The sequence below is a fragment of the Tachyglossus aculeatus genome, chromosome 3 (genome assembly GCF_015852505.1).
Source record: "Tachyglossus aculeatus isolate mTacAcu1 chromosome 3, mTacAcu1.pri, whole genome shotgun sequence".
NCBI lineage: Eukaryota > Metazoa > Chordata > Mammalia > Monotremata > Tachyglossidae > Tachyglossus > Tachyglossus aculeatus.
The window spans coordinates 100,112,307-100,132,107 of record NC_052068.1 but is presented as its reverse complement, the minus strand read 5'-3'; the positions used below and the strand labels follow the sequence as shown (position 1 = coordinate 100,132,107).

At 45.3% G+C, this 19,801-nt stretch overlaps 1 protein-coding gene across 1 annotated transcript in view; it reads right to left on the bottom strand.

Moving 5' to 3' along the window:
* Positions 1-19,801, bottom strand: part of EPG5 (ectopic P-granules autophagy protein 5 homolog) — a 132,197-nt gene that overhangs the window by 37,489 nt on the left and 74,907 nt on the right. Inside the window, exons 23-28 of the mRNA XM_038743711.1 lie at positions 18,538-18,765; positions 17,639-17,762; positions 16,122-16,266; positions 13,908-14,079; positions 10,645-10,807; positions 363-505 (exon numbers count right to left, since the gene is read on the bottom strand). Coding sequence (XP_038599639.1) covers positions 363-505; positions 10,645-10,807; positions 13,908-14,079; positions 16,122-16,266; positions 17,639-17,762; positions 18,538-18,765 — 975 coding nt within the window. The remainder of the gene's footprint in view (positions 1-362; positions 506-10,644; positions 10,808-13,907; positions 14,080-16,121; positions 16,267-17,638; positions 17,763-18,537; positions 18,766-19,801) is intronic.

Below are 19,801 nucleotides of genomic sequence, written 5' to 3'. Positions count from 1 at the left end.
GTCCATACACCTCGCCTTCCCTCTCCAGCTTCAAGGCCGGTCCTGACTCTCACTGCGAGTTTTCTGCTCTGGCCGTACTTAGAAGATGCCCCTCAGTTGACCTCTTGGCTCGTCCCTAGAGAGAAACATTTGTTTGTCCAGCCTGTAGCTTCTTTGAGGCAACTCTCCCACAAACTTTGCCCTGTGTTCTCACAGTATTCAAAGACTGTTGCCCAGAGAAAACACTGCTTTTATCAAAAGAATGTGGAGGAGAACTCGGTGACTGTTGGTGGAGCCAACTCATTCACAAGTCCCTTGCCAGCTGCTACATTGCCATGTTCCCAGAAGAAGTAGAGAGACACTCTGACGACGGTTTAACTTACGTAATCAGGTTCTCGGCATGCACGGCCGCCTCTACCACGTTCAGCGAAGGCGGTTTTGCAGCTTCTACTTGCAGCTGTTTCACTTCTTTGCATAAAGCGTGAAGCTGCTGGCTTACGGCTTCGTTCTTATGCTTGCCTTCAAACTAATCAAGATAAAGTACAGTGACTACACAATTTACTCAGATTTCTTTTCACTTGCCTATGCTTTCCTCCATTCCCTTGGTGAACATATTAACATCTGTCTTCCCCTCTAGACTTTCAGCTCATTGTGGGCAGGGAATTCATTCACTCATTCAATCGTATTTATTGAGCGCTTACTATGTGCAGAGCACTGTACTAAGCGCTTGGGAAGTACAAGTGGGCAACATCTGTGGCCCTGGTCTCCCCCATCAGGACCCGAGGAAGGAGAAACAGCGTGGCTCAGTGGAAAGAGCCCGGGCTTGGGAGTCAGAGGTAGTGGGTTCCAATCCCGGCTCTGCCACTTGTCAGCTGTGTGACTTTGGGCAAGTCACTTCACTTCTCTGGGACTCAGTTACCTCACCTGGAAAATGGGAATTAAGACAGTGAGCCCCATGTGGGACAACCTGATTACCTTGTATCTACCACAGTGCTTAGAACAGTGCCTGGCACATAGTAAGTGCTCAACAAATACCACAATCATCATCAAAAGAGAGGGGCGCACCAGACAATAATTAATAAAAAGAAGTGTATTTGTTACGTGCTTCCTATGTGACAGGCACTGTACTAAGTGCTGGGGCAGATACAAGCATTCGGGTTGGATACGGTCCCTGTCTCATGTGGGGTTCACGGTCTCAATCCCCATTTTCCAGATGATGAAACTGAAGCCCAGAGAAGGGAGTGAGTTGTCCAAGGTCACACAGCAGATAAGTGGCAGAGCCGGGATTAGGACCCAGGTCCTTCTAGCCACTAAGCCATGATCATCCCCTAAGCCCGCCCCCACCTCACTGGCAGCTCAGTTTTGGAAGGGAGGGAGGGGAGAGGAAGGGAAGCTTCCTGCTTCTGCTGTCTTCTCGTGGCTCAGAGGAAAGAGCATGGGCTTTGGAATCAGAGGTCATGGGTTCAAATCCCGGCTCCGCCAATTGTGAGCCGTGTGACCTTGGGCAAGTCACTCAACTTCTCTGTGCTTCAGTTACCGCATCTGGAAAATGGGGATCAAGACAGTGAGCCCCCCATGGGACAATCTGATCACCTTGTAACCACCCCAGTGTCTACCAACTCTGTTATACTGTACTCTCCCAAGTGCTTAGTACAGTGCGCTGTACACAGTAAGTGGTCGGTAAATACGACTGATTGATTGATTGACCACAAACATATCAGGAAGAAGACTTGTGCTTAAGATCGACCACTGAGCATTAAGATGAGAGGAGAAACAGTCCAAAGACAAAAGAACTGGCCAAGAATTCCCTGTGGGAATTGAATGTATCTACTCTAATCTGTTATACAGTACTCTCCCAAGCACTTAGTCACCGATTAGGGTCGCACCTGGAGAGTTTCCAGTACTCTACCAGTCTCGGCTATGGGAGGGAGAGTCAAACAGAGACCACCCATTCCATTCTAGCTTGTGAGTGGAAGGCAATCTGCTACAAGTCAAAATTCACCTGTGCTGGGCAGCAGCAGCATGGGAGGGAGTTGAGGGCGGGGACTCAGGTTTACCACACGGGAGAAGGTAATGGTAAACCGCTTCCATATTTTTACCAAGAAAACTCATGGATCCACTACCAGAATGATTGTAGATGGAGGTGGGGCATCTTGGGAGAGACACGCCATGGTGTCGCTATGGGTCGGACACGACTCAACAGCATAATACAACAACAACAACAACAAGCACTTAGTATAGTGCTTTGTACACAGTAGGCACTCGAAAAATACCACTGATTGATTGATTCAAGTTTATTTGCATCAGGAATTCAAGAGTTTTTTTTTTTAAAAGTAAAAGCACACCCTGGACAGGATTGTTGTCTGCAGTTACTACAAAATTTTACTGTAACAATGCCATTACTGAATTTCAATCAATCAATGCTATTTACTGAGCCCTTCCTCAGTGCAGAGCACTGGACTAAGCACTTGGAAGAGTACAATACAATAGAGGTGGCCACACAGTCCCTGAGCTCATGAAGCCAATGGCCTAGGGGGAATTTCTACAGAACAGACATATCGCCTCACTTCCAAGGACCTCAAAAAGCTCACCAACATTGAAAATCCCCTACTAGTTTAGCTCACCACAACAGCAGTGGTGAAGAAAATCTCCTCAGGCTATATCAGGAATTTTTGCCTAATCAACAGCTGTCACACAGCTTCCCCCTTGGGGAGGGGGCCAGGAGAGCCAGTGCTTTGTCAAAAGGCATAAGTAAGCCTCTTCTCATCTTTCCTCACTTGGCAGTCTACAGATCTGTGTCTCTATCAGACGGGCTACTCACTGGCCCTTATGCCTCTCCTCCCCACAGATCATTTGGGCAGGCTCCCTCTGGTCACCTCTTGGGCCTCTGTCATTCCCACCTACGCGATATCTAAGGGAGCCCTTCACCTAATCAACTGATCAATCATATTTACTGATTCTTTTATGGCATTTTTAAAATGCCATAAAAGAATGCATCAAACACTGTTCTAAGCACCGGGGTAGGTAGAAACATAGTGGCTTAGCAGACAGAGCACAGGCCTGGGAGTCCGAAGGACCTGGGTTCTAATTCCAGAACCACCACTTATCTGCTCTGTGACCCTGGGCAAGTCACTTTGTTTCTCTGCGCCTCAGTTCCTTCATCTGTAAAATGGGGATTAATACTGTGAGCCCCACTTGGGAAATGGACTGTGTCCAACCTCACTTACTTGTATCCGCCCCAGTGCTTAGTTCAATGCCTGACACTTGGGAAGCGCTTAACAAATACCACAACTATTATTATTATTACAGGTTCATTAGGTCCCGCTCGGGGCTCACAGTCTAAGTAGGAGGGAGAACAGGTATTTAACCCCCATTTTACATTTGAGGAACTGAGGCACAGTGAAGTTAAATGACTTAGCCGAGGTCACAAAGCAAGCCATTGGAAGGACCACAATTACAACCCTGGTCCTCTGACTTCCAGGCTCTTTCCACTAGCTGTGCTCTTCTCGATGAGCTTATTGAGCGTTTACCGTGTGTGCAGAGTAGCATACTATGCATCTGGCGGAGTACAATATAACAGAGTTGGTAGACATGTTCTCTGCCTATAAGAAGCTTAAAGTCTAGTCTATAGACTAGCTGCCTTTAGAACCAATTCAGGGCAGAGGAAAGGGGGAAGATAATGCAGCCACTCTAGTCTTGCCCAAGACTAGAGACTAAACTGAAGCAAGAATCCGGTCTACATTTGGGCTTGCAGGGGGATACGACCTAAAAGAATCATAAAGTGTTTACCGATGGACTTAACAAAGAATTGAGACACCTCTCACTAAAAATATTCTGGATTAAATAATGATTTTCTAGCCTGACATTTCTCTTCATTGTTCCCACCATTGTATCAGGCGTTTTCTTGGCTAAACAACCAAAATGACCCATAATTACAAGAAGCAGTATACAATAGAACAAAGGAAGGAGGTGGTAGCCCCCTTTCTGGGAGTTATTACTGAGACAAAGATATATGAAAATACATCCTATGGAAGGACTCCCTACTGGTTCCTTGGGTTCTGGTGAGGAGAACCCTAGATGTGACCCAAACTTTCACATGGCCATAAATCAGAGGAGCTCCCAGCAAAACAGGAATGTATTAAAAGGAATCGTTCTGTAGCTAACCCGATTCCTCAGAGAGTTTCACTGAATCAGAGGCCTATAACGGTACGGTAGACCGTAGCAGAGGCACGTACCATTGCCTGTGAAATGCGCTTGGACTTTTCCATGCCCCTAATAAGCTATTCATCAGTCGTCTGTGCACAACTGGAAATTTCCAGGCTTTTTCATGCCGAGAAAAGAAATTTAAGCAATTCAATATAAACTGCAACCCAGTTACAAAACTTATATAAAATATGTTACCATATTATCATGGACTTGAAGCACAAACAGTATTGTACTTCCACCAAATTACTCATAAGCAGTAGAAACTGCAAACCTGATGGTAACCTAAAACACACACACACACACACACACACACACACACACACACACACACACACACACACACACACACTAACCTACTACAATCTCACCGCCAACACCTCGCCCACATCCTCCCTCTGGCCTGGAATTCCCTCATGTTTTCAGATCCGTTGGTCTACCACTCTCACCACTATCAAAGCCCTATTAAAAATCCCATCGCATCCAAGAAGCAGCATGGCCTAGTGGATAGAGCCCGGGCCTGGGAGTCAGAAGGTCATGGGTTCTAATCCAGGCTCCTCCACTTATCTGCTGTGTGACCTTGGACAAGTCACTTCACTGGGCCTCAGTTCCCTCACCTGTAAAATTGGGATTGAGGCTGGTAACCTCATGGGGGACAGGGACTGTGTCCAAACCAATTTGCTTGTATTAATTGTGGTATCTGTTAAGTGCTTTACTATGTGCCAGGTACTGTAATAAGCACCGGGATACATAAAAAGCAAACTGGGTTGGACACAGTCTTGTCCCACATGGGCCTCACAATCTTATTCACCATTTTTCAGATGAGGTGACTGCGGGACATCATCATCATCACCATCAATCGTATTTATTGAGCACTTACTGTGTGCAGAGCACTGTACTAAGCGCTTGGGAAGTACAAATTGGCAACATATAGAGACAGTCCCTACCCAACAGTGGGCTCACAGTCTAAAAGGGGGAGACAGAGAACAAAACCAAACATACTAACAAAATAAAATAAATAGAATAGATACGTACAAATAAAATAAATAAATAAATAAATAAATAGAGTAATAAATATGTACAAACATATATACATATATACAGGGACAGAGAAGCTAAGGTCACACAGTAGACAAGTGTCAGAGCTGGAATTAGAACGTAGGACCTTCTAACTCCTAAACCCGTGCTCTATCCACTAGGCCACAGTGCTTCTCATTTCCACTATCTGCCCTTCCCTCTGCCTCATTAATTAATTTAGCTGTGTTCTCTTCAGCTTGATACTTAACACAGCTCCATGGCACTTACATTCATATTCTTATATTCTACTATTTCCCCTATCTCTAATCAATTTGAAAGTCTGACTCCCCCCTGAAGACTGTAAACTCCTTGTGGGCAGGGAACTCACTTCTCAGCTCTAAATAATTAATTAATTAATTAATTAATGATGGCGTTTATTAAGAGCTTATTATGTACAAAGCACTGTTCTAAGCGATGGGGAGGTTACAAGGTGATCAGGTTGTCCCACAGGAGGCTAACAGTCTTAATCCCCATTTTACAGATGAGAGAACTGAGGCCCAAAGAAGTTAAGTGACTTGCCCAAAGTAACACAGCTGACAATTGGCGGGGCCGGGATTTGAACCCACGACCTCTGACTCCAAAGCCCATGCTCTTTCCACTGAGCCACGCTGCTTCTCTACTGTACTGTACTTTCCCAAGTGCTCTGCACAGAGTAAGTGCCCAGTAAATATGATGATTGATTGACTGGTTTACTGACTGCATAAGGGCCTCTACTGATGTCTTCTCACAATTCAGCAGGCAGTTATCAATTTGTACAGGGCCTGAGGCACTAGGCAACAGGGCCCTCTGTCAGCCTTAATAATAATAATAATGATGGTATTTGTTAAGCACTTACTATGTGCCAAGCACTGTTCTAAGTACTGGGGTAGATACAAGGTAATCAGGTTGTCCAACGTGGGGCCCGCAGTCTTAATCCCCATTTTACAGATGAGGTAACTGAGGCCCAGAGAAGTTAAGTGACTTCCCCAGAAATCATACAGCTGATAAGTGGCAGAGCCGGGATTAGAACCCACAACCTCTGACTTCCAAGCCCGTGCTTTTTCCACTAAGCCATGCTGATTCTTAATAATTATGGTACTTATTAAGCGCTTACGATATGTCAGGTGCTGTTCTAAGCGCTGGGGTAGATACAAGTGAGTCAGGTTGGACACAGTCCGTCTCACATAAGGTCATGCTCTCAATCCCCAATTTCCAGACAAGGTAACCGAGGCCCAGAGAAGTGAAGTGATTTGAACCGCTGTTGGGTAGGGACCGTCTCCGTATGTTGCCGATTTGCACTTCCCAAGTGCTTATGTTGCCGATTTGCACTTCCCAAGTGCTTAGTACAGTGCTCTGCATGCAGTAAGCGCTCAATAAATATGATTGAATGAATATATTTGAAACCAAGCTCACTCGGCAGACATGTAGCGGAGATGGGATTAGGACCAGGCCCATGCTCTACTCACTCTCAGCGCTTAGTACAGTGCCTGGCACATAGTAAGCGCTTAACAAATACCATAATTATTAAGCCACTCTGCCTTGTGAGGGAGGGCCATACAACTGGATAGCTGCCTGCTGAATCACGAGAAGATACAGCGAGAGGACAATGCCCTCTGTCAGCCTTGTGGGGGAGGGCCGGAAATGCACTGCGGCAGAGGCCAATCCCAGATGCTACCTGTCAGCATCCCTGAGGCTCCCTGGTCCCAATTTTTCTCCATCATCCATTATCCATCTAGAATTCATATCTACTCTCTTAATTCTATATTCAATCAATGGCATTTATTATTATAATTGTGGATATTTCTTAAGCACGTACTAGGTGCCAGGCAGTTCTAAGCGCTGGGGTAGATACAAGCTCATCGGGTTGGACACAGTTCGTGTCCTACACAAGGCTCACAGTCTTGATCCCCATTTTACAGATAAGGGAAAAGAGGCACAGAGAAACTAAGTGACTTGCCCAAAGTCACAAGGCAGACAAGTGGCTGTACTGGGGAAGCAGCGTGGTTTAGTGGAAAGAGCCCGGGCTTGGGAGTCAGAGGTCACGGGTTCAAATCCTCACTCTGCCAATTGTCAGCTATGTGACTTTGAGCCAGTCACTTCACTTCTCTGTGCCTCAGTTACCTCATCTGTAAAATGGGGAATAAGACTGTGAACCCCACATGGGACAACCTGATTACCTTGTATCTACCCAGTGCTAAGAATAGTGCTTGGCACATAGTAAGCGCTTAACAAATACCATTATTATTATTATTATTATCATCTTCAAGTGGCAAAGCCAGGATGAGAACCCAGGTCTTTCTGAATCCTAGGCCCATGTTCTGTCCATTGAGCCATGCTGTTTCTCAGTGGAATAAGGACTCCCTTCTGCGTGGCCCTGGCTTGCTCTTTTTATTCATCCCCCTTCCCAGCACAGCACTTAGGTACATAGCCGTAATAAATGTCTTTCTATTAGGCTGTAAGCTTGTTTTGGGCAGGGAATGTGTCTGTTATATTGTGCTCCCCCAGGCACTTAGTACAGTGCTCTGCATGCGGTAAGCGCTCAATAAATACGACTGATTGGAAAGCACTGTATTAAGCCCCACTGTACAATACAATGGAGTTGGCAGACCTAATTTCTGCCCACAAGGAACTTACAGTCTACAGGGGGGGCTGGACATTAAAATCAATTACGGATAAGGAAAATGGAAGAATATAAGGATATTTACCATAGTGCTTTGGGGCTGAGGGGCGGATCCAAGTGCTTTACGGGGGTAGGTTTTTCTGAGGACAGGGAATGGGTGTTTGGCTTCTGGTACATATAGTAGTGTATCAGAGAGAAGCAGAAAAGTAGAGAAGCAATGCGATAGACGGTGAAAAGACCACGGGGCTGGGAGTCAGAGGATTCCAATCCCTGGTTTTGCCAAGTACCTGTTGTGTGACTCTGGGCTTAGCTTCCAGGGCTTTTGTTTCCCCATGAAGAAGTGAGAAGGGCAGGGTGCCTGTTTACCCGCTCCCCAGAAGGAGCAGCGTGGCTGTCGATGCCTGTCTACTTGTTTTATTTTGTCTGTCTCCCCCCATCTAGACTTTGAGCCCATTGTTGGGTAGGGATTGTCTCTATCTGTTGCCGAATTGTACTTTCCAAGAGCTTAGTACAGTGCTCTGCACACAGTAAGTGCTCAATAAATACGAATGAATGAATGAATGAATAAACCTCTTCTCTCTACTAAGTAGATTGTGAGCCCTGTATGGGACAGGGATTGTATTGATCATCTAGATCAATCCCAGAGCTTAATACAGTACCCGGGGTTTAGCAGGCGCTTAGCAAGTTTTACAGTTATTATTACTGCTAGGTAGTGGAAGAGGGTTGGTCTGGATGTCAGCCAATCCAGGTTCATGCCCAAGTTCTGCCACCAACCTGCTGAGTGACCTTGAGCAAGTCACTTAACCTCGCTGTACTTCACTTTTCTCATCAGCAGAATGGGAATACTAAGACAGACCTTTCTACCTACCTCACATAATTGTTGTGAGGGCAAAACCTGGATAAGTAATGAGAGATGGCTTTGGGAACCAAATTAAAGCAAAACAAAAACCCAGAGATTATTATCATTATATCTCCACAGGTGCTTGTCTTGTCTTATGCTGTCTAGTCGCCTCCGATCCACAGTGACGCCATGGACCCGTCTCTCCCAGAACGCCCCACCTCCATCTGCAATTGTTCCAGTAGTGGATCCATAGAGTTTTCTTGTTAAAAGTACGGAAGTGGGTTACCACTGTCTTCTTCTGCATAGTAAACTTGAGTCTTTGCCCTTGACTATCTCCCAAGCCGCTGCTGCCCAACATGGGTGAGTTTTGACTTATAGCAGATTGCCTTCCACTGGCTAGCCACTGCCCAAGCTAGGAATGGAAGGGGTAGGCCTGTGCTTCACTCTCCCTCCCATAGTTGAGATTGGGAGATTACTGGGAACTCTCCAGGGGTGACCCTAAGTGGGGGCCAAAGGTACTTAGTGATCAGTATGTTTAGATATTCAGGTCTGCCTGTCCTCACCATTAGTGTAACCACGTCTGCACCCACATTTATCAATTGATCATTTGTTTTTATTGAACGCTGCTTGAAGAGCACTGTAATAAGTGCCGGGAAGAGTATGAAATAACCACATAAAACATTTCCTGCCCACAACGAGGTTACAGGCTAGAGGGGCTTATCAGGCACTTATGAACCGTTGGTGATTACGATGATAATGCAGGCAAGAAATAAATCTCCTGAGCACCCCTGGGAGAATGAAAGGGCAGGACACAGCATCTATGCTTTCCTTTTTTCTTGTTTAATGGCATCTGTTAGGCATTTATTCTGTGCCAGGTACTCTACTAAGGCGCTGAAGTAGCTATGAGCTAATCAGATTGGATACAGTCCAAGTCCTTATGGGGTTCAAAGTCTTAATCCCCATATCTTATCCCGGCTCCGCCACTTGTCTGCTGTGTAATCTTGGGCGAGTCACTTAATTTCTCTGTGCCTCAGTTACCTCATCTGTAAAATGGGGATTACAAGTGTGAGCCCCACGTGGGACAACCTGATTACCCTCTATCTATCCCAGCGCTTAGAACAGCACTTGGCACACAGTAAGCACTTAACAAACACCATAATTATTATTATTATATTACAGATGAGGTAACTGAGGCACGGAGAAGTTAAATGACTTGAACAAGGTTCTGCAGCAGAGTCGGGATTAGAACATAGGTCCTGCTCCAGGCCTGGGCTCTATCCACTAGGCCATGCTGCTTCTATTCACACAGATAACGGTAACAGTGCTATCTGTTAAGAGCTTACTGTTAGACTGTGAGCCCACTGTTGGGTAGGGACTGTCTCTATATGTTGACAACTTGTACTTCCCAAGCGCTTAGTACAGTGCTCTGCACATAGTAAGCGCTCAATAAATACAATTGACTGATTTACTGTGTATTAAGCACTGTACTGGGATGTATACAAGGTCATCTAGGTCACATGCAAGCCCTGTCCCACATAATAATAGTAACAATGGTACTTGTTAAGCGTTTACTATGTGCCAAGCACTGTTCTAAGCTCTGCAGTAGATACAAGTCAGGCTGGACAGTCCCTGTCCCACATGTGGCTCACACTCTTAATCTCCATTTTCCAGATGAGGGAACTGAGGCCCAGAGACATGAAGTGACTTGCCCAAGGTCACGCAGCTAGACCTGTGGAGGAGCCGTGATTAGAACCCATGACCTTCTGACTCCCAGGCCCGTGCTCTATCCACGAAGCCATGCTGTTTCTAAGTAGGAGGGAGGACAGGTATTGAAATTCCCAGGTATGCCTGAGTGTCGGCTGGAAAATTTTATTTGAAATTTCTGAGCTGAGAAGTATTAAACCAAAAAAACCCCCCAACCAAACAAAAAAAAAAACCCTCTGACCTGAACTGTTACCACAGCTGCTCCCTGACACTGCTTATTGGCATTCCCGCGACACTCCAAATGGAGAGTGATCTGTTCTTCTCGGTTGACATACTGTTTGGGGATCGTGTCCAACAGTTCGCTGTCCAGAGCGACTTGCTGGGACTCCCGCAGAGCTGCCATTCTGGAAAGCATAACCAGGACAACAGAAAAACCTTTAAGCAACAGTGAATAGGCTTCTGGAAGGTTCCAATTCTCCACGGAGCCAAGGGTTCACAGACAACCCAAAGGATCCAACAGCATAGTAATTTGCAAGGTTTTTCAGACAGCTATTTTACCAAGAATCTAGGACAACGGTAGACAGGTCACATGAATTATAGAGCCACAAGCCAAAGCCGTAATAAGGCCGAGAATGGCCAATCTACGCAAATCCCTTTACATGGAATAATGGGGCAGGCAGTTGTTTTTCGTTTTTGTTTTTAATGGAATTTGCTACATGCTAACTTTTTGTTTAATGGTATTTGTTAAAGCACTTCTATGTGCCAGGCACTATACTCAGTGCTGGAGTAGATACAAGATAATCAGGTGGGAACCAGCCCATCTCATGTGGGACTCACAGTCTTAATCCCCATTTTCCAGACGAGGTAACTGAGGCAGAGAGAATTGAAGTGACTTGCCCAAGGGCACCCAGCAGACAAATGGCAGAGCCGGGTTTAGAATCCAGGTCCTTCTGACTCCCAGGTGCTCTACCAACTAGGCCACGCTGCTTCTGGGTGGGGTGGGGTGGGGGTGAGTGGCAGAGAGGAGGCGTTCCAGGGTGATGGCAGTCAGGGAGTCTTGGCCAGGGCAGGGGCTGGGGACCAGTCACCATATCCCTTCCCAGGGGGCAGGCGTGCAACTGTCGCCGATTTGTAGTGGAGCACTGAGGCCCACTAACGTGGCAAAATAATCCAGTCCCATGCTACTGAGCGTTTCAACCCCAGCCACGCTGCGACTGAAGTACCACCACCTGGGGAAGTTTAGCCTCTGCTGATCTAAGGATGAAGGCCTGCTGATGTAGGCTTCACAGAAAGCCAGAAGCTTGCCAGCCAAACCTGCAACACCCCATTACGCCACCCACCCAAACGTCCCAGCATTTTATTGCCGTATAAACCCACCAGCCAATTCCGGATCTCCTTTATAAGCAACCTCAAAGCTCTTGTCCTTTCGATTATTTAACTACACTACACTCAGGAATTTTTTTTTTTTTGAAGTTGATCTCCCCTGTTAGAGTAGGAGTTCCTTCCTCCTTCTTCGATCTGTACCAACCACTTCATACACTGTACTGCCCAAGGTGGGAACTCAAAAAATACTACCACTATTCTTATTTCCCGGATAAATTTAGGAGCTAAGTACTGGATAAAGGCATTTGCGCTAGCCCTTAAACCAGCTCAGGGCTGGAAGTTAGGTATAAATCGTCTCAATTTTAGCCTGACCTCTGACCTCTTTGAAGCCGATATCCACTGAGGTCAAAGGTCATGTATTTTTGTAGGGTCCACATACATGCTACCACCGAATAAAGGTCTTGAGCCTCTTAAATCATCCAATTCGCACTCTTCATTTTTTTTTTCAATCAACACAAATGAACAAAACAAAGTATGATGTCACCAACATCTTCTGGGTGAAGGTCACATGAACTTTGCTAATAATAATAATAATAACAATAATAATTGTAAGTGCCTAAGGATTGTACTAAGCACTAGGGTCGATATAAGGTAATCAGGTTGGAGAGACGCTATCCCACGTAGGCTCTCAGTGTAAGCGGGAAGAACAGCTATCTGATCCTCATTTTATGGAAGAGGCACCGAGAAATGAACTGACTTGCGCCAGGCACCTAGCAGGCAAGTGGTGAAGTTTCATTTTATTTATGGCACTTGTTAAGTGCTTACTATATGCCAGGCACTGTACTAAGCACTGGGCTAGATAGGAGATAATCAGGACGGACCCAGTCCCTGTCCCCATTTTACAGAGGTGGTAACTGAGGCGCAGCGAGGCGAACTGACTTGCCCCAGCCACACGGCAGGCAAGTGGCAGAGTCAGTCTTAAAGCCCGGGCCCCCCAACTCCCAGGCTCTTGCTCTTTCCACTAGGCCCTGCCGCTTCTCACAAGCATTCAGAGCCGACGCTGCGCTCAGGCTGCAGGGACACCAAGTCCATATTCCCATGGATTCCGAAGGAAACTTCCACCCACAAATCAACACGCTGGACTTTCTAACAGGTGAGAGGCTTTCATCACCCTCCGTGCTCATTCAGCCCATGTCTTTTGAACCCCTGGCAGAAGTGGCTAATTGGTCCAGGGTCAGTGATTGGTTTGTTCCTAACAACCTACTTGCATTCAAGCACTTAGTACGGTGCTTTGCACACATTAAGCGCTCAATAAAAACGGATGAAATACGATTAAACAAATTCAGGAGAGACCGCTGACCTCAGAGTCACTTGGACATGAGGAAATGATTGCTTTTTTTCCAGGATTTGTAAAATCTCTCAGAAAGATATGTAATCCGACAGCTTTAAAGGGAGGAAAGGCCAATGAGCATGGAAAGATTGGCATGGATTTTGCAACAAGAACAGCTGGGGACCAAGCGTCTGTTACTTCGGGTGGCTTCGCAAAAGCCAGGCCTTCAGCCAAAATCTTCCCGCTCGATTAATCATTTCTGTCTTCTTTGGGAGTACAGATGCCTGGAATCAACACTCTCTTTTTCCCAAATTCCCAGACAAAAGGAAAAAAAAAGTGATGAGGAGTAGGGAATAATTTCACCAGAAGACAGGAGTTTACAGGTTTTTGGGTCTGGTTCTAAGAGGAATGGTCCTCACACACACGCACACACTCATGCACACACATATGCATGCCCCCCACACACACACGCGCGCACACACACACACACCCTTTCCTTCACTGATTCAGTATCCTGTTCAATCACTCTAATGGAATTGCTCATATAAGGGCTGATCGAAACCCTAGTGAAACCCGAGGAGAGGCTTAAACTGGCATTGACCGAGGTTCAGAACTGCCGCTGCATGCAACGAGAACGATTTATAGCCCTTCAAAACAAAAGTGCAATGTGCTATAAACTTTTCCATGGGAAATGCCACCACTTGCGTGGAACGGATCTGTCTGGACCAGTTTGGTCATTTCCTTACGTGCTAAGAGTGCTGATAAGAAGCCTGTTTTAGGTGCTAAATCATGTAGGCTCTCTCAAGACTCCAAACTGAACAGAGACATGCCTTAAAAGGTCATCACCATACCTGGCATGTTGTTGTAAAACATTCAGGTCCATGTACACAAGTCGTATGGCTTCTCTCTGGTTTAGAAGACTGGCTGAGGAAATGACTGGGACTGGAGCCTTCATTCTTTGCAGAAGCGGAGGAGGGCAGGGAGTCTCATGCTTCTTCAAATTACTCAAGATCCTTTCCTTGGCTGAAAGAAAGAAAGAAAGAAAGAAGGAAAGAAAGAAAGGACAGTTTATTAATTCCTCTCCCTCAGATTACCACGTTAGTGAATGGTAGCAGCCTGACCATCATCAGGATGAGAAAAGAAAATGAACCAAAATCACATTCCATAGTTGCCATTATAAATCGATCCATCGATGGCTTTTATTGGCCACTTACTATGTGCAGAGCACTGTACTAAGTGTTTGGGAGAGTACCCTATGATAGAGTTGCATTGTATTCTAGCCCTTTAGACGGTAAACTCGCTGTGGGCAGGGAACATGTCTACCGACTCTGTGGTACTCTCCCAAGCGCTTAGTACAGTTGCCCGGCACATAGTAAGTGCTCAAGAAATACGACTGACTGATTGACTGAGTTGGTAGATATGTTCCCTGCACACAAAAATCTATCACCGTATCTTAGAAGAGACAGACTAGAGCTGCAGTAAAGGGCAACCAAAGTGATATTCAGCATCAGTGCTATTTATTGAGTGCCTGCTGCATGAGGAACACTGTACTGAGCACTTGGGAGAGTATAATACAACAGAGTTGGTAAGTGACATTCCCTGACCACAATGAGCTTAAAGTTATCAGAGGCGATGACCAGTTCCACACATCATAAAAATGGGAAAAATGTGGACTTTTCCATATAAGGAAGATGAAGGCTAAGTGACCATAACAACACAGGCAATCAATCAGCGGTATTTACTGGGAACTTACTGTGTGCAGAGCACTGTTCTTTTAATATAAATTTAATTGGGCAATGAAATTCGTAGTGACAAAAACAGGAACCTACCCATTTTGGGTTGTGCCTAGCAAACTGATGGACAGGAAGCATTTATTAATTCTCAGATCTTTCAAATATCAAGCTCCTTGTGGGCAGGGAATGTGTCGACCAACTCAGTTGAACTGTACTGTCCCAAGCACTGAGTACTGCACAGAGTAAGTGCTCAGTAATACCACTGGTTGACTGACTGCTCTGCACACAATAAGCACTCAATAAATACAACTCACCGACTGCTATACTGCCTCCTTTGTGATTATCACAGCTGAAAGTCAAGACTAAAACCTGTTTTGTTACTGCCTCTTTATGATATAAAAATACTGTTTCTACTGAAGGCAAAAGTGAAATAGCACTCAGCATATTAAACACAACTTCTTATCCCAAACTCAGAAGACCAGCCAAACAGTACAGCATATGCTACCAATTATTTTTCTCATTATTCCTCTTTAATTTCATTCAGATATTTTATGAGTCATAATTTGCATTGAAAGAAATGCTGAACTACCAGGAAAAATACTGCAGGATAAAATAAAAGTTTTAACTGTGGAGTGAAATCATTTACACTCATAAGGTAACCCTCATGAATGAAATCCTATAAGATTTCCCTAATGTCCTTGGGAGCTATTGAGGTATTTTAGTCCTCATTTAAAATGTAAATTAGGAGCAGTGTGGTCTAGTGGATAAAGAATGGGCCTGAGAGCCTGAAGGACCTGGGTTCTAATCCTGGCGCTTGCCACTTCTCTGCTGTGTGACCTTAGGCAAGAGCCTCAGTTCCCTCATCTGTAAAATGGGGATTAAGACTGTGAGCTCCATTTGGGACAGGGACTGTGTCTAACCTGATTAACTTGTATCTACCCAAGCACTTAGAACAGTGCCTGGTACACAGTAAAAGCTTAACATAATACCAAAAAATTTAAAAAAGGGAAAATGCAAAGGTCAAGACTCAGCCCTAAGGTGAGAGGATGGAGGAAGAGTTCAGAATTGTTAAACGCAAAGCAACACACTCCTTCTCTATTCACCAAACAATCATTCCTCCCTAATTAAGAGATGTTTGAAACGTGGCCCAGATTCTGGGACAATTTATGAATTTCCACAATATTCCAGGGATGAAAATTCAAGACTGTCTGGCCAGGTCAAATGCATCTGAATTCTAACACAAACAACTTCACTTGCAGAAGGGTAGACAAGGAGGCCTGAATGTAAAGTCTCTTTGCCATCCCGGTAAAATGTATAAGATGCATGCCTCACCTGACAAGGGATCCGTAAAATTCACCTGGACCGACAAAGGGCTGGCCGCTGTATGGGTTTCAAGTTTGACTTGGATCCAGAGGTTGACGGTTTCCTGAAATTCATGATGCATGCGTTCCATGTTCAAGTATTCCATCCACAAATCCTAGGACAAAACCACAGAAACTTCACTTTGAAAGCAGACTCACCCTGTTTTGTTTTTTTCTGGGGAGAAAGTTGTCTTTTTTGTGTGTTGTTAAGCACTTACTATGCCCCAGATACTAAGTGCTGAGGCAGATACAACTTAATCAGGTTGGACACAGTCCATATCCCATTCGGGGCTCACGGCCTTAATCCACATTTTACAGATGAGGTAACTGAGGCACAGAGAAGTGAAGTGACTTGCCCAAGGTCACACAGCAGACAAGTTGGCAGAACCAGGATTAGAGCCTAGGTCCTTCTGACTCCCGGGCCCGTGCTCTCCCTACTAGACCAAGCTGCTGCTTCTTGTCGTCTTAAACTGTGAGGCGCCTATTGTGTTGTACAGTCAACAGGTCAATACAAAGTACAACAGTAGATTCCACTTAAAAACTCCCCCTCTAGACTGCAGGGAACATGTTTGCCAACATGTTGATGCTGATGGTGATAAAAGAAAAAGGACTGTTTTCAGGAACTGAGGAGCTATTTCTTATTAAACACAGGAACGTGTCTGAAATTCGGCTTAATATCTCTCCCACGTGTTCGGTCTTCTATGGCTGTTTTTGGTGACGATACTGTTGGGGGTAATGTGCAGTAAGACAAAAAGGATGTCACTAAGTCTATGTCCCAAGGACCAAGACCTCTTGAGGGCTGGACCACCTATCAGGCATTCCTTGAAAAAAGCACAAGCAAAGGCATTCCAGAATCACAAAAATGGCTAATAGAAGCTACTCCCAAGAAGAGGCATGCAAGGTGTAAATCCTGAGCCACAATCCAAACAGGGAGCTGACCTGTCCGTGCTGGTGTACGGGATTCAAAGGGGACGCTTATCTAACTTTGCTAGCAGCATGGCCAGTCAATCAAACAGTGCTATTTGTTGAATGCTTACTGTGTGCAGAGCACTGTTCTGAGCACTTGGGAGAGAACAATACAGGAGAATAAGCCTAGTGGAAAGATCATGGGCCTAGGAGCCAGAGGACCTGAGTTCTAATCCCGGCTCTGCCCCATGTGTGACCACGGGCAAGTCACAACCATCATCTGTATAATGGGAATTCAATACCTGTTCTCCTTCCTCCATTAGACTGTGAGACTCCAGCTGGGATCTGATCATTTCATATCTACCCCAGGGCTTAGTATGGTGCCTGGCACATAGTAAGCGCTTATTATTATTATTATCATTTGGAAGTGCAACTCATTCCAAGAGTTGCACATTGCACACTGGCTGCCTCTGGAGCAAGATCCATAACATCAGATTTGATTGAGAATCAACTCAGCACCCCCCGACCGATCCAAACCATCAGCTATCCCCATCGGTTATGAAAGCTAAATGGTCACTGCACCTGCTGATTTTGCATGATCTTTGCTAGCCTGTGGGTGTCATATTGCTTTGGTAGAGAAGGAATATAGGTATCTCCTTTCTGAAAATTCTCATCTTCCAGCCACAGGATAAACACATTGAACAGCCTAAAAAGGACGAAAGAAAAAAAGGTATTACATTTCACCTTACAGCAGAAGAGATGCAAAATATCCTAATGGATAAAGCACCAGAGCTAACTGGGGGTGAGGAGAGGATGACTCAGAACTGTGATCTGTGCCCAAATCTGTTCATGATTCACGTATGAATTCGTGCCACTCTCCAAATTGAGTATTAGTTGACCTCTTCGTCTACTATTACTAAACTTCTGGTAAAATATAACTAATGAAAAGGGAAAGATTAGAACTCAGGATCTTTGTGTTCCTTAGCTACTATGTGTTCTCGTGCTTTTAGGAAATGAAAAACAACATGTTCTCACCCTCTCTCCCTCACTCTCTCACTTTCTGGATGAGGACTCAGGAGCATTAAAAAACTAACTGGAGCTGAAAACCCTCGGCCCGCATCCTGCTGGACCTGTGGCTCCTGGAACAAATCACTTTCCACTCATTCCAAATGGATTTTAACTCTTGCTCTATCCCCGTCTTACCTTCGGCAGGAGACTGGAGTTTGAGAATTGTGAGATGAGATAAAAGATGCTCATAACCACCTAGCTTTGCTCAACCCAATTTGCTTGTATCCTCTCCGGTACTTAACACAGTGCCTGGCATGTATTAAGCGCTTAACAAATACCAGAATCATTATTCTTTAGCCCAAGACATCGCCCCACAATGTCCGGCAGGCTGTGAGGGAGCCCGCTGCTTTGGTGCCCCCCTGCAAAGCGGGGAGCAAACGGTTTAGATTGTTAGAGGATGTGGTCAGCTCTACCTCACGAGTTCTTTGTGCAGCTCGGGAGAAGTCAGAGAGTCCGACGGAGGACAGGTGGCCTTGTCGGGGTCTTCGCTGCCCTCTGCATAAGCCTGGGCTCGAAGGGCTTTACTAGCCATGTGATGGAAGTCAGCAACCTCGATCAGGCGTCTTTTCATTTCCTTCAGTAGACTGACTTGGGCCAGGCTTTGAAAAAACCTCCTTCCGATGCAGCCGTCCACCGGTAACCTTGAAAAATAAAAACAGATGCCGTCCTCTGTCCAACAAAGCGATATCTATCTAATCGGAACAAAACAAATCCCGTTTCCCTCTGGACCATCAGCTTAATAATAATAACAACAATAATAATAATAATAATAATAATGGCATTTGTTAAGCGCTTACTACGTGCAGAGCACTGTTCTAAGCGCTGGGGAGGAACACAGGGTGATCAAGTTGTCCCACGTGGGGCTCACAGTCTTAATTCCCATTTTCCAGATGAGGTAACTGAGGCTCAGAGAAGTGAAGTGACTTGCCCAAGGTCACACAGCAGACATGTGGTGGAGCCGGAATTCAAACTCATGACCTCTGACTCCAAAGCCCGGGCTCTTTCCACTGAGCCACGCTGCTTCTCCACGCTGCTTGTTATGGGCAGGGAATACATCCACCAACTCTGCTATTTTGTCCTCTCCCAGGCGCCTAATACTGTGCTCCGCACACAGTAAGTGCTCAATAAATACATTGACTGATTGATTCATTATGTCTGCTGAAGATAATAATAATAATATCAACAATAATAAATGTGGCATTTGTTAAGCACTTACTATGTGCCGAGCACTGTTCTACATATTGGGGTAGGTACAAGATAATCATGTCCTACATGGGGCTTCCAATCTAAGTAGAAGGGAGAATAGGCATTGAACTTAGAAGTGACTTGCCCAAGGTCACACAGCACATAAGTGGCAGAGTCAGGTCCTTCTGTCTCCGAAGTCTGGGTTATTTTTCCGAGGCCACATTGCTTTTTTAAGAGCAAGGTGCTTTTGAGCAGAGTGGATTTATGTTTCTAAAATCAATCAGGAAAGAAACACGTGAGCATTCAGAAGGGGCCCAGCATACTTAGTTAACCCATCGTATTTATTGAGCACTTACTGTGTATAGAGCACTGTACTAAGCGCTCAGAAGAGTACAATACAACAACACAACAGACACATTCCCTGCCCACGATGAGCTTACAGTCTAAAGGATAAAAATGGCTTTTGCCCTCAAGGAGCCTATAATCCAAAAG